This window comes from Chenopodium album, chromosome 1 (genome assembly GCF_948465745.1).
Source record: "Chenopodium album chromosome 1, dcCheAlbu1.1, whole genome shotgun sequence".
In the NCBI taxonomy this organism is placed as follows: domain Eukaryota; kingdom Viridiplantae; phylum Streptophyta; class Magnoliopsida; order Caryophyllales; family Amaranthaceae; genus Chenopodium; species Chenopodium album.
This window is the reverse complement of record NC_137834.1, coordinates 10,884,270-10,898,599: the sequence shown is the minus strand read 5'-3', so window position 1 is coordinate 10,898,599 and position 14,330 is coordinate 10,884,270. Positions and strand designations below refer to the sequence as shown.

Below are 14,330 nucleotides of genomic sequence, written 5' to 3'. Positions count from 1 at the left end.
CCCTTTATTGGGCCAGGTTTAGGGGAAACTCGGACGACGCGTAATCAAAACTAAATAAATTATTTAGTCACTTAGCTGAGAAGTTTTGTTGTATGTTGTGTGCTTGAAAGTAGGTGCAACAAGGTAAGTTGTATGTTGATAGGTAAATGCATGTTAGTGTGTTTAAATACGCATATGTACTCAGCTTTGCTGATTGTGTGTGTTTATGTGTTTGTTGGCCTTGTCTTTACCTTAGCCCTATGATGACCCATTTTTAATGGAGAGTAGTGGAAACAAGTATAGAGAAGCTAAGCATATTCATGAAGGGCATGAGTGAAAAACGAATCATGCTAGTTTCCATAAGATTACGATGTGTTATTGCTTTTAATTATATTATTATATTTCTATTGCGAGACTAACGTAAAGGTTTTAAATTGGATTGGTTTTTGTTAAGGGCCTACGATGGTTCTAAGTTGTAGGTTTGATTTTATTTTACTTTGGTTTTACTTTACTTTCGTGAGTTGACTTTTTAAGTTGAGTCGTTTTAAAATATTTTAAAGGAGAGTCTTCCGCTGTGTGTCTTTGATAGTTGCCATAGTCGTTTTCACGGTGGCGGTAATATCTTGGATTGTCCTAAATAAAGTTTTAAATAGGGCAAAACATGTATTTTAAAATAAAGGAATTTCTAGGGTGTTACAAGTACTAAACGTGCATTTAATTTTGTATGTGTTCCTTTTTTTATTAGTGAATATTAATTTTTTTATTACGTGTTGATATTTTTTTTATTTAGGCCCCATTCGCTTCACCTTATTTTTGCTGAACTGGATTTTTTTTTTTTTTACTAAAACAAAATTATATTTGCTGAATTTAAATTATTTTTACTGAACTTAAAATAATTTTACTGAACTGAAATTATTTTACGTGTTCATATTTATTTATTAAATGTTCATTTTAGTGCTAGTGCAACTATCTTAGCTGCATAAAAGTGCAACTAAGACTTATTGCAAAAGTAAGGTAAAGTGAATGGAGCCTTATGCTTCATAGTACACTATTACATAACTATCGATCCAAAGTTTAGTAACAAACTTTTTGTATTTTTTATTTAACCATCAAAAGTATTCATAATCACAAACTTTCATATGTGGCTAGTCACACGGTGTGGCCAACCACACATTTTTAAAATTTTTATTTTAAATTCAACGTCACATTCTCTCTCTTCTCTCCTATTTCGATTAATTCTCCAGATTTTCCCTTTTTTTTAGTTTTAGGGTTCCATCTTCATCTGTTCTTTAATTAATTTACTAATTTAATTTCTAGCTTATAGATTCTCTCTATCCTCTTTTTTTTCAACAAATTCCCCGGCCAATTTCCAGATTTTGATTTTTACGGTTCGTAGCTTGGAGGTGCTGAACAAGAGGAGGAACAAGATGAAGTGATAATGGCAGGTCTTGTTAACAATGTATATCATTCACCTCCGAATTTGTCGTCTTGCTCGGTTTGTGTAATTATGAAGTGATAATGGTGTCATTTCATTCGTTGTATTTACTAGCATCACTGTAATGTTGAGGATGAGGTAGCTGTTGGTGTTTTGTTTGTGTAATTATACTTATAATTTTGTCGATTATTGCTAGCGGGGTTAATACTTACTAGGGAATTGCTACTTACTAGGGGTTATTAGAGGAGTTACTTAAGTGGTGTTATTAGAGGAGTTACTAGAGTGGGGTTATTAGAGAGGTTACTTGAGTGGGGTGAGTTACTGAGGGGTAACTAGCTAGAGGGGTTATTAGAGGGGTTATTGACGTGGCACCTTGCCGCACCGTGTGGTTGGCCGCATCAGAAACTTGCTGATTAATAATTAGGGTAAGTCTTGTATGTGGCTAGTGACACGGTGTGGCCACATTAATTTATAAGAGTAATCATCATTTATATATATGAGTAACCTCAATTTTTTCATAAGAGTAACCTTATGTTGTCCATAAAATTAACTCAAATTCATTATACAAGTGAATTCAAGTAATTTATAAATAAGTAACTCCATTTGTTCATTCGAGTAAGCTCAATTCTTTTGTTTTAAAAAATAAAAGAATAATATCACTTACTAGAGTAACCACTATTTCTCATTTAAGTAACCTACATACGCGTGTTTTCAAAAAAAAAAAAAATGTAACTTACATACGCGTTAAGATAACCCCATTTACTTATCACCGTAACCTCCTATTACTTAATTAATTGTCTTGTATGTGATGTGAAGTGGCCTCACCATGTGACTTTGTGCATAATTAGATATCTTAACAAAACCTCTTCCTTTTTGATAATATCCCTTTTGATAACCCAATTTAAAAAAATCTGTCAAAAATAATAATACTAAAATTAACAGTAACAAAGTTCCTTGACGGGAAAATTTTTTCTGAGATGATGATATGTGTATTATGGGGATAATGATGTGGATTATTTTAATATTTAGATAATGATTGATAGAACAGTTATCCATAAAGAGCTAAGAATGTTAAAACATATTCTAGCTAGGAGGATTCTGTGCAAAGATATATAGAATGAATAGAATTTTCTCTTACAATGAACTAATTTTAAATTCATGAAGACATGGAGCTAAATACATGCATGAAATCTGTAAGAATAAGTTATGGGGGTGATATTGTGATAATATCAATTAAGTCTAATATATTATTTGGCAATATTTTTAATACGAGAGTCATGATTTACACGCCTATAAGTACCATAGTTTGTTAATCTCTCAATTAAACATATTAACCATAGAATAATAACTAGTTACATTTTCTCTCACAAAATATGGCAATGAAAGAATACCTTCTATCAGTAAGTTTCTTGTTGCTCCTTACTTTGGTTCCATTCACAACCCAGTCGAAACCGAACGCTAACCCTTTCGGCTTCCTAAAGAGCTTAGAAGGTAGCAAGAAGGGCCAAAACGTAGATGGTCTTCACCAGCTTAAAATGTACCTCAGAAAATTTGGGTACCTCAAAAACCATCATGTTTCCCAAAATGAGGTAACTACTAGCTCGACTATTAAAGAAGATAATAAATTATTTGATGAGAGCCTTGAGAAGGCAATCAAATTATACCAAAGGAATTACAGGCTAAATATTACAGGACATTTGGATGGTGCCACAGTAAAACAGATGATGAAACCTCGGTATGTTGTGTTTCAATATTTTTAGAAACTTTAAGGTAACACTAGCTAGCGTTAGCGTCACTTACTTTCATATTAATAGAAATTAAAGATCATATTCAATTGTAACTGCATGTATGTGGTAATATGGGATCTTTTACCAAAACGGCTAGTTTGACAAAAGTATTTACCAAAATGGCTAATTATAAATTTTAATTTCCAAACTAGCTAATTTATTAACTTGGAAAGAATTTTTTTTTGCGGAATTATTCCCAAGCAAGCCATAATTGTAATTTCGCGGAATTATTTCTGTATTTTCCTTGTAACGTTTTAATTTATGCGTTCTCTATACATTTACTTTGATGAATTAACTTGGATGATTCATATATATACCGTAGATGTGGGTGTCCGGACATTGTCAACGGTAGGAATACAATGCAACACAAACACAACAAAACATCCTTGTATGTAATTAAAGGGAGTAAGTGGCCACCCTCAAAGTACGAACTAACGTTCAAAATCCTGTCCAAGACCCTCGTACCCGGAGCCGGGAACATGACAGTCATGGTAACTGCTTCATTGAACACATGGAGACAGTATAGCCCGTTTATGTTTCAGGAAGTGCCCGAGGACAGCAAGTCCGATTTGGTTTTCGGGTTTTTCAATGGCGATCACGGGGATGGACACCCGTTTGACGGTCCAAAAGGAATACTGGCTCATGCATTTTATCCTCAAGATGGGCGGTCACATTATGATGCAACGGAGGATTGGAGCGAAGACCCTGGACCAGATCAATTTGATCTATACTCCGTTCCGCTACATGAAATCGGTCACCTTCTCGGACTTGCCCATAGTGCAGACCCTAGTGCTGTGATGTATCCGACTATTAATCCTGGCGAAAGGAAGAGAGGGCTCCAACCAGACGACATTCAAGGCATTCAAGCCATATATGGCTCAATCTAAAAGGAGTCGGTGCTTATATATTTGCAATATGCATGCCAAAGAACAAATGACGACTAATAAGGTCTAGATAAACATGCATGTGGCATTGTAAATATTTGGAGATGAGTTAGTGTTATCAAAAACGTTGCAATCAACATGTATATATCATGCAATGTCTCTTATAGACACACCCTAAGTGCTTTACCATTGTTTTTCTTATAAAAAAAAAATAGCAAGAGAAAATATAAGTTTATTGACATTGTTTTATATCAATAAAGACAATAATTTAAGAGCAAATAGCTATTGTAGTACTTTGTATATGCCTTCATTTTCTTCACCATTCTTTGTTCATTTTATGTTTGTATACTACAAAAATAATAACCATAATGAGGAAACGATTTTTAAAACTGCTGCTAGAGTACCTAGCTTTCATTCACACATCTAAGTGTACTGAGTACATATTATATTGATCATATCATCCAAAATTAGAGTACTTTAAAGAGTCAAACCCAATTTTTTCAACTTGGTTAGTAATGACAATAACAAAATCAAAACACGAAAATAAGTTTATCCAAATTATACAAAAAAAAACCTAAATTTCACTACCAGATTAAAAATATAGCAAAATCACTAAATTGCTCCTAATTTCTCTTCTTCTTCTTGTTACTCTTAGTAGTTTGGCAATTGCAATCAAACATAGTTTCATAATCACTACTTCCCATACACCCTAACTTTCTCTTCATTCCCTTCCAAAAACCCACCTTCTTTTTACCTTTTTTCACACAACAATTCCTTTGACATCTTTCCTTAATCTCTTGCCTCTCTTCATCATCATCGTTATCATCCCACTCCTCTTCCCCGACTTGCTTAATCTCTTCGCTTATTCGCCTTTGGCTTCCTTCTTCTACATTACTAGTACTATTACTACAACACCCTCCTACAGCTTTACTTATGTTATCCCTTAATTGAAGCTGTGACACAAACAAGACTTGTACCACCACTCTCAATGGTAACCTTCGATTTAAGGCCGCGTGATTACATGCTTGTGATGACATCTTTTGAAAGTCCAAAACCCTACAAACTTCTTCCCTTTCTAACTCAATCAACTCCGTGTGTTTATCCAAGTACGCGTCCACTGCCCTATAAATCCCATCCGAGTACCGGTAAGTCCCTACATTTGATGTCGAACTTGCCATCTCCGCCACCTCAGTGAAACTCTTAGCATCCATATTCCTCTTCTTAGCTACCTCCAACAAGTACTCTTCCATAAGATCCGCCACTGCCACCAAACTCGATGAATCAGGGTCCGTGAAATTCTCATAAAACCCCTTTAGTACCCTTTTTAGGCTCTCTATATCGAGGTCTAAGGCAAGGAGATCCTCTGGTGTAGCGCGATACAACTCCTTACCTATTCGAATTTCCAAGGAAGCCACACAATCTGAGCTCGCCTTGAAGGATGTTGCCAATTCATGCATCTCGAACAAGAGAGTGTAAGGGTAGAGAGGATATTTGTTACTAATTGTACAAGTAGGCAAAAGTCTCTCTATTAATTCAATTGCTTCACTATCATCAGCATGTTTCTTGAGGTAACGAAATAGGGACCCGGCGATGTTCTCTTGTGGAACCTGTCGTTGTACCATCGTCTCGACGATTGGCTTGTACATCTTCACCGGCAATGAGGTTATATCTTCCGTTGAAGTATCAGAATCTGATGAAGCAGTAGAATGATCACCTTCAGAAAAGAGCTTCCTCCTTGTTACATTACTATTACTACTAATGGGCCTGTTGTTATTTATATTGTTGGTGTACTCACTCATAATGGGCTGGGCTAGGATATTTGGGTCAGATAAAACATGGGCTGTGAGGGCCTCTATACAAAAATCCAAAAGCCCAATCTCAACGGCCTGCTGGAATGTGGGCCCCTGTGATGCTCTTAAAGATCTTATAGTTTGGTCCCAACTTGGAAGAATTTTTTGTTTCAAGAATAAAATGGCATTGTTGAGCAAATTGTTAGGGCAGTGAGTTTCGGTCATCTTGAGATGGTTAGAGAGGCAAATGAGGGATATGATGTTGTCACTCGTCATTTCGACGTGGAGTCCATGGCAAAATCTTGCTATGAGCTCTAAGGCCTCGGGTTCTGATGGTATTTCGTTGAAGAAGACAGAGAGGTCTTCAAAGGGGTTGTTGTCGAGTAAGGAAGCTATTGTGGCCGATTTTTTGGCTAGAAGTCCCTGAAAATAGTCAAAGATAATTCACAATAATTTTTCAAATAATGAGTTATTTCATTTAATTTTATATCAAAAAACATGGTGAAGAATGCTTACTTTGTCCAACTTGAAGGGGGTATTACACACTAATAGATGGTTATTTGGTGGCATTGCATGTTTGGAACACCTGAAAATTGATTATGTAAAATTGATTAATTTCATGTTATTGTAGTTTCATTATTCTAGATTTTAGAATATAATGAAAAAAAAAAAATTATAATACCTAGATGATGAATCTTTGGTTCTACCTAGAGTCATCTTGTATACTCTATGTAACTTGTGCTGTTGTGCACCCTTGAAGCTGATTGTGCTGCTGATTCGTTATGATCATCAAATTTTTTGAAACTATCCTTTCTCAAACAAAAAGCAAGCCATTATTGTTATGTTTTTTTTTTTTTTTTTTTTTTCATAAACATGATTAGAACATATAAAAAAATAGTCTATTGAGAATTTGAGATGAATCAGTTACAAAGTAATTTAACTAGTAATGGTAAAGGCGTCATGTCGCCATCAACATATAATCTTATTCACATTTGAGAAAGAGAAACATATATATAATCCTCCCAAATTAAAAACCCTACAATATTGAACAAAATTAATTAGTTAATTGATTAGTACTAAAACCATATCCCTGATTTGTTAACTCAAATAGTTTTTTTTCCCATCAAATGCACCTCCATTAATGTGTAAATCAACTTATAATTTTATATTTCATCCATTCATTTCGACTATCACAATTACTAGTAATCGGAATTGCACATTAATATCTTTGGTTGTATTTTAATAAATTTCTTTTTGAAAGAGAACAATATTAAAATTAAATGCTTTCAAAAAAAATATATTAAAATCAAATCGATCATATTCATAAATGCTCTACATCAATTTATAAATCACAAAACAAAATGATCAAACATATAAGTGAACAGTGTAAAATTTCAAATTATTCCATAAACAAATGACAAATAAAATACAATTTAGATATACGACATTAGAAAATTAAAATGCTAAAAGTATTCATTTTGTTTGGTACAAGTATTCATTAAATTAACACAATTGTAAAATGTTTGGGAAAGTATAAGCAAATTAATTGGGATGGCTATACATACCTTAAAATGGAAACGTAAATTGCTGAATAATAGTAATGAGCAGAGAGAAAGGGCAGTTTTTCTTGCGTAAATGAGTGATTATGGCTGCCTGCTACAGTAATGCTAATAACCTTTGAGTATAGTGGGAGAGAGATACCAGCCGCTGGCACTTTTCTTGTTACATAGAATTAGGAAGTGGTTGTTACCTAGCCAATTTTAACGTTTGAACTTTGAATTTGTTGCTATGAAATTTTCATTTTAATTCTCCTTTTTGTCCCTAAATATATTTCAAATAAACTCCTTTATTTTATTTTATTTTTGGAAAATTTATCAAAAAAAAAAAAAAAAACTTATTAAATGCAGCAATTTGCGAAAAAAATCTTTTAAAAGCTTTATCGTATGAAAAAACCCAAATTTTAAAGTTTATTTTTTTAAAAAAACAAACTGTACCTCTAATTCACTTAATTAACTTCTAATTTCTTCTACTCACCCTCTACTACTCACCTAACCGTTTAATAATTAAATTAATTCATATTTTAAAATAAAAAACAAAAACCACCACCTCCACCACTAGCTAGCCACCCCCTCCATTTCCCCTTCCCTCAGCAGCAGCCCCTCCATAAATTGACAGCCGCCTTGAACCCTTCACCCCGGCAACCCACCTCAACCCTCCTCCCTAGACTCTAACCCTGACAATCCACTTACTCACTACCTCAACCACGAAAACCTCTACTGTAAGGAGAGAGAATTTTTACAGAAAAATGGAAGATAAATTTCTGCCATGAATGAACAATTTCTCAAGCTTCCACACAATCCTATTTTCTACCAGATTCTCACAAAGCTGCCCTCCCACCTCAAAACCCCAAAAATCGACCCAACCACTATTCCAAAAATCCAACCACTCTGAAATCCCCAAAAGTTGACAACCTACACGAGTGATTGAAAATGGTGAGTGCGACGGCAGTTACGGTGGCAATAGGTGTGTTTTGATATCAATTAACAACTAATTAGACATTTTGATGAAAGACAGTGGTGCAAATGGAGTAACAGTTGGGTTTAGGGGGTTTTGTGGTGATCGATTTTTGGAAATTTTGCAGTGGTCGATTTTTGGGGGTTTCATGGTGGCTAGGTGGTCAGCTTTAAGGGCTTAAAGGGGGGTACAGTGTTCAAGTCAGGATTGGTAGCCGTGGTCCGTGGGGTTGTAGATGGGGGGTCCGGTGGTGCTGCTAGGGGAGGGGGAAAGGGAAGAGGTGGCTTGTTGGTGGTGGGGATGGTGGTTTTTGTTTTTTGTTTTAAATTTATAAATTAACTTAATTATTAAATGGTTATGTTATGCCTTATGTTTAGAGGCTAATTAAAGGTTAATTAAGAAAATTGAGTTCCCGTTTTTTCCTTAGGAGGGTTTTTTTTGGTTCCCTCTAGGGTTTTTCCCTTGAGAGGGTTTTCCTAGCCTCCATTGTTAGGTTTTTTCAATTCTTTTGAAGGTTTTCCTTCACTCCTCTCCCTTTTCTCTTCATCGATCTCTACAATCTCTTTTCCTCTTTTTCTCAGTTGTGAACCTTTGTAGGGGCCTCCACTGGTGTTCTTGCCGGTGGTAAGCCCCAAAAACCTTTAAATTGCTTTCAATAAACAGATCTCATCCTTGAGATGATGATTTTTCTCTTGAGTTTATTTTCACTACTAGAAAACTGCTGAATACCGACGGAATCTTTGCGACGGACACGAAATTCCGTTGGAAATTGCGAAATTTTCGAGGGATTTTTTTTTCCGTCGGAAATTTCCGATGGAAAAAAATTCCGTCGTAATATATGTGCTTTCCGACGGATTTTTCCGTTGTAAATTATAATTTCCGACCGAATTTACATCCGTCGGAAATTCCGTCGGAATACTATTTTAAAAATAAAAAAAAAATAAATCTTTTTTACTTAAACCTAAAACGCTTCCCTTGCCCTAAATTCCTAGAAATTTCCGCTTCCCTTTCTCCTTTTCTCCTCCTCCTCTTTCTCTCTCCTCTTCTCCTCTCCTTCGTTCTTAGCTCTCCTTTCTTACTGCTCCTCCTCTTTTCCTCTTCTCCTTCGTTCCTTCCCTTCTCTTTCCTCTTCTCCTTCGGTCCTTCTCCCTCCTGTCTTCTCTTTCCTCGAGGTGAAAAATCGACTATCAACAGCAACAACAACAACCCGCACATGAACATCAACGGCGCAATAACGAAGGTTTATTGGCGAAATTCGACCATGAAAAGTCTAGATCTAGAGTTTTCATGGTCGAATTTTGCCTCATAAACCCAACATCGAGGTTTAGGAGGTGGAATAAGGTATGTATCTCTTTTTAAAAAAAATTATTTGATGTTTTTTTCGATTTTTTAAAAATATTTACGGTGGTTGGGGCTGTTTTGGTGCCGCGGTGGGTGATTTAGGTGGGCGGTGGTGGGTGGTTTAGGTGGACTGTGGTGGGTGGGTCGGGTTTAGGTAGACCATGGTTGGTGGGTTTAGATCTAGGTTTAGGTGGGGCGTAGTTCGAGTTTAGATCTGGGTTTGGTGGGTTGGTGGTGTGTGGTGGGTGGTAGGTTTAGTTCGGGGCGTAGTTCGGGTTTAGTTCGGGTTTAGCCGTTTAGGGTTAGGCCATGTAAGGATAGTTAAGATCTAGGCTTAGATGGGTTTAGGGTTGGATAGGGTGGTGAAAGACGAATGGAGGTGGTGATACGCCGTGCCGGTGGTGGCGCGGCGTATTTTTTTTTAATTTTATAAATGAATTTTCCGACGGAATTTCCCTCGAAAATCTTCAACGGAATTGCATCCGTCGGACTTTTCCGACGGATTTTCCGATGCCGGAATATCCTTTTTTACGAAAGAATTCCGTCGGAAAAGTGTTTCCGACGGAATTTTCGTCGGAAAAGACCCTATTTACTACGAACCCTTTTTCGACGGAATTCCGTCGGAAAGGTGTTTTTCGATGGATTTTGAGGTGTTTCCGACGGAATTTTTCCGTCGGAAATGAGGTGTTTTCTAGTAGTGTTTCTTTTTATGCTTCTATGGTAAGAGTTGAAGATCTAGGGTCTCATATTGTCTCCAAGAATCCGGAGGACCACATGAATATTTTCACTCAAAAGACTACGCATCCGTGGATTTCAAGCCGAATCAGTGCGAATTCACAGATTGTATTGCTTCGGATGAAGTTTTTATAAAGGCGATTATAAATCAATTCTACGATGTATTTAGTTTTAAGGTGTGTACTTGTGCTGGAATTCTTGATTTCTTAAGAATTATATGTAAGTGCCGTTTGGCGATATTTTATTAATGACATTCCTTTTTCTTCTTGTAAAAAAAAAAGGTTAATTAAGAAAATTAGAAGTATTACGTTCTCTTTAATAAAAAAAAAATAAAATTCACAATCAGATTTTCTTTTGCAAAAAAGCTATATATTGGATTTTCTTTTGCGAAAAAGGTTTTAAAAGGTTTTTTTTCACAAAATGGTGTTTTTAAAAGGTTATATTGACAAATTATCCGTTTTTTAACAAATGCAATGATATAATCCAACTAAGGTTGTAACTATGATCTATCTATCTTATCGTACGTACTATGAGTCTATGAGTATGTCACTAGACAATACAACTGTATCACATTCTCTAAAAAAAAAAAGGAGGGGTCAGAAATCTATTAAATGAGTAATTTTATTTTGCGTGTTACTCCCTTCGTACTTTATTACTTGATCAATTTCTTCAAACACAAAGTTTTAGGTTGGATAAAAGAAACTACTACCTTTATTTCATATTATTTGCAATGATTTGATATAAGGTGTGAGTACAAAATGTATAATCGTTGCAATAAATATAAAACGAAAGTAATACTATAATGAAAATTTTTTCAGAAAAATCCTATTAAAAGTACCATTTTGCAACCAAAAAAAAAAAAAAAAAAGAAAAAAAACTGAAAAAAGTTTTTTGTTAAAAAACCACTATGTTCAATTTTTTTACGAGAGGAAACCTACTTTCTTAATAACCCTCTAATTAATTTAATTACATTCTAATTTTTGTTGGTGTTTGATGAGTCCGACTCACCGCGGAAGAAAACCTGAGCCAAGATCTCACTCGTAATAATTAAAACCACATAAGCATAATTAAATTAACGACAAGATTAGGATAGCAATTATACCTTTGACGCGTGCTTCGCCCGACCTCAATGGGCTCTTACTTCGAAAGCAAGTCTCGAAAGTACGAAGGCTTGCAACGGAAGTCCACCCACAACCCGACCACTTACAAGGGTCTAATGCCTTGGAGTTAGCAAGGCCGGACCAAAACCCGAGTAATTTGATTTTCCAATTTTATTTTAAAGCTAAAATAAAATTATTAATCAAACTAGTAATAAATCAACAAGTGTGTCAAGCTCACATGAGGGAGTAGGTGAGAACCATTTGGAGAAGGGGGGACCAAACTTGCTCCCCACTCCCTCTCCCAAAACTGCCCAATACAACACCCAATCCCCAATTAGCACTCGCCACGTGGCATCCTCACTTGGGCACCAAGGCACCCCATGTGGGCTGCCAGCGCTGCTGCTTGTATCTCGGCCCACCACGCCTCGCACCAAATAGTGCGGGATGCTGCTAACTTCCTCGAACAGCATGCCCTTGCACTCGCATGCGGGCTGCTGCTAGTATGCCACGCACCATGTGCGAGCTGCATGCTAGCTACTGCCTGCTAGCATGCCTCGCACATTGGTGCGGGCTGCTAGCTGCGGCATGCTTGCCAAGCCCCGCACTTGGTGTGGGCTGCTAGCAAGGTCGTGCCCCTAGCACTCGGTATTCCGATGCTAGGGTTATTTTGGTCATTGTTGATTTATTAGTATTTTCTCGTCTCGTCTTTTACTATTTTCGACTCAACTTGCGATGCTCGGTTTCGACGCTCCAAGGTCGAATTTTCGACGTCTAAATATCAATTACTCGGTCGACTCATTAATTACTTCCGAATTAATTCGTCGCTTCGGCTCGTTAGTTGCTTGGGTGTGACCCGAAGGGTTCAGTCACGATTAAGTTGTAATATTAATTATACATTAATATTACTAATCGGAAGCGGCCTCTACCCTGGCATTCCGATCACTTGACCTCACTGAATAATTAGCTTTCTAATAATTCCGAACCCCTTATCGGAATAATACACTTGTTCGAAGGACACCATTCCTTTCAATCTCCCACTTGTTCTTCCAGACAAGTGAGCGTTTAGTGTATAGCCCTTTTCCTATGTCACTTAATGTCTCTTCACGAACTATAAGATAAGATTATTCTTCATCCTTATTACGTCTAGAAGTGTTTCTCAAAATTCGAGTTTGACTGTCAATAAACAGATGATTTCTAAAATCCATCCGAGCATGGCCATGCATTTTCTTAGTCTCGCTCTTCGAGAGGTCTTGTAAACAACAAAGATATGTTCCTTATTGTTAGTAGGGGGACATTTCCAGTCTTGTAATGTAAGCTTCTCTTACTAAGAGGACCTAGTTGTTCGTATGTCGTCGTTATAATCTCTATGTACGATAGAAGTTTAACCGACACCAAAACGGACTAGTACTCAGACATAAAAAACTCACAATACTCATGGTCGAGGAAAAAGGTTCCGATAGCAATAATGAGAAGTATACTTATGACAATTTTGAATCTCTTAAAGTATTCTCATAGGTTGATCTAGTAAGGTTCAAAATCAATACCTTTGTGAATGATTTAAGACATTTATGTCATCTTAGCACAAGAAACAGTGTTATAAATCATACTACACACTAATCTCAATTGGTCATTAATCGTCCACCATTTAAATGACCTTGATTAGGGATAATTTTCGATTAAAATATTCAATGTTCACTTAATAGGTGTTTCTTTATCCAAGACATTGTCTTGATACCCTATTTTGAATATTCTCAAAATGGAATGGATTCAATATTTAATTCTAACCACAATTAAATAGCAACGGAGTGATATAAATTACATGAAAATTTTAATTACTCCAAAACTGAATGGTTCATCATAGTGTTTTACATAAAATTGTCCAAAATTAATTAAAACAATAAAATAAGGAAATCAAAGCCAATCTCCGATGTGCCTGATTCCCATTACCTCAACGTGCTTGTTATGCTTCACTTGAGACAAAGGTTTAGTGAGTGGATCGTCTACATTGTCATCCGTTCCAACCTTACAAAATCTGATTTCACCTTCCTATTTCAATACTCTAATCATGTGAAATCGCCTCTGGACATGTTTGACCTTCTGATGTTCTCGTGGCTCTCTGGCCTGAGCAATAGCCCCATTCTTGTTACAATAGAGGTTTATTGGACCCTTGATGGAGGGTACAACATCAAGTTCCCCAATGAACTAGCTGCCTCAGATGCCGCCAAGTATTCGGCTTCAGTTGTAGAATCTGCAGTTGTGCTTTGCTTAGCACTCTTCTAACTAAACGCTCCTCCACTGTGACAGAATATGTACCCAGACTTGACTTGAAGTCGTCTCTGTCTATCTGGAAGCTTGCGTCGGTGTAATCCTCAACAACCAATTCATCTTTGCCACCATAAACCAGGAATTTATCCTTGTTCCTTTTCAGGTACTTTAGGATATTCTTGGCCGCAGTCCAATGAGCCTCTCCTAGGTCTGATTGGTATCATCTCGTCACGCTCAAGGCATACGATACATCTGGCCTAGTACATATCATGGCATACATGATATATCCAATACGCGAAGCATATGGAATCCGATTCATCCTTTCTCGCTCATCAGGTTTCTTTGGACACTGCTTCTTGGTTAGGGTTATGCCATGTGACATGGGTAGGTGTAGACACCCATTTGCGTCTCCCTAAAACCAAACCCAGTGATGAATACCTTTCGCGTCGAATCATAATCGAATGAAGTGAAAGTGTGGAAAGTCTAATGTTGTGGTTAGT

At 36.5% G+C, this 14,330-nt stretch overlaps 1 protein-coding gene and 1 pseudogene across 1 annotated transcript; one reads left to right on the top strand and one right to left on the bottom strand.

The window, feature by feature from the left end:
* Positions 1-2,787: 2,787 nt before the first annotated feature.
* Positions 2,788-4,088, top strand: LOC145628208 (metalloendoproteinase 2-MMP pseudogene; annotated as a pseudogene).
* A 558-nt stretch (positions 4,089-4,646) lies between these two features.
* On the bottom strand, positions 4,647-6,592 carry LOC145628198 (BTB/POZ domain-containing protein At3g03510-like). The gene is made up of 3 exons (XM_081680510.1): positions 6,558-6,592; positions 6,392-6,461; positions 4,647-6,298 (listed from the first exon to the last, which is right to left on the bottom strand). Exons 1-3 carry the CDS (start codon positions 6,590-6,592, stop codon positions 4,709-4,711), a joined length of 1,695 nt encoding a protein of 564 aa, XP_081536636.1. The 3' UTR covers positions 4,647-4,708.
* Between the last annotated feature and the right edge of the window lie 7,738 nt (positions 6,593-14,330).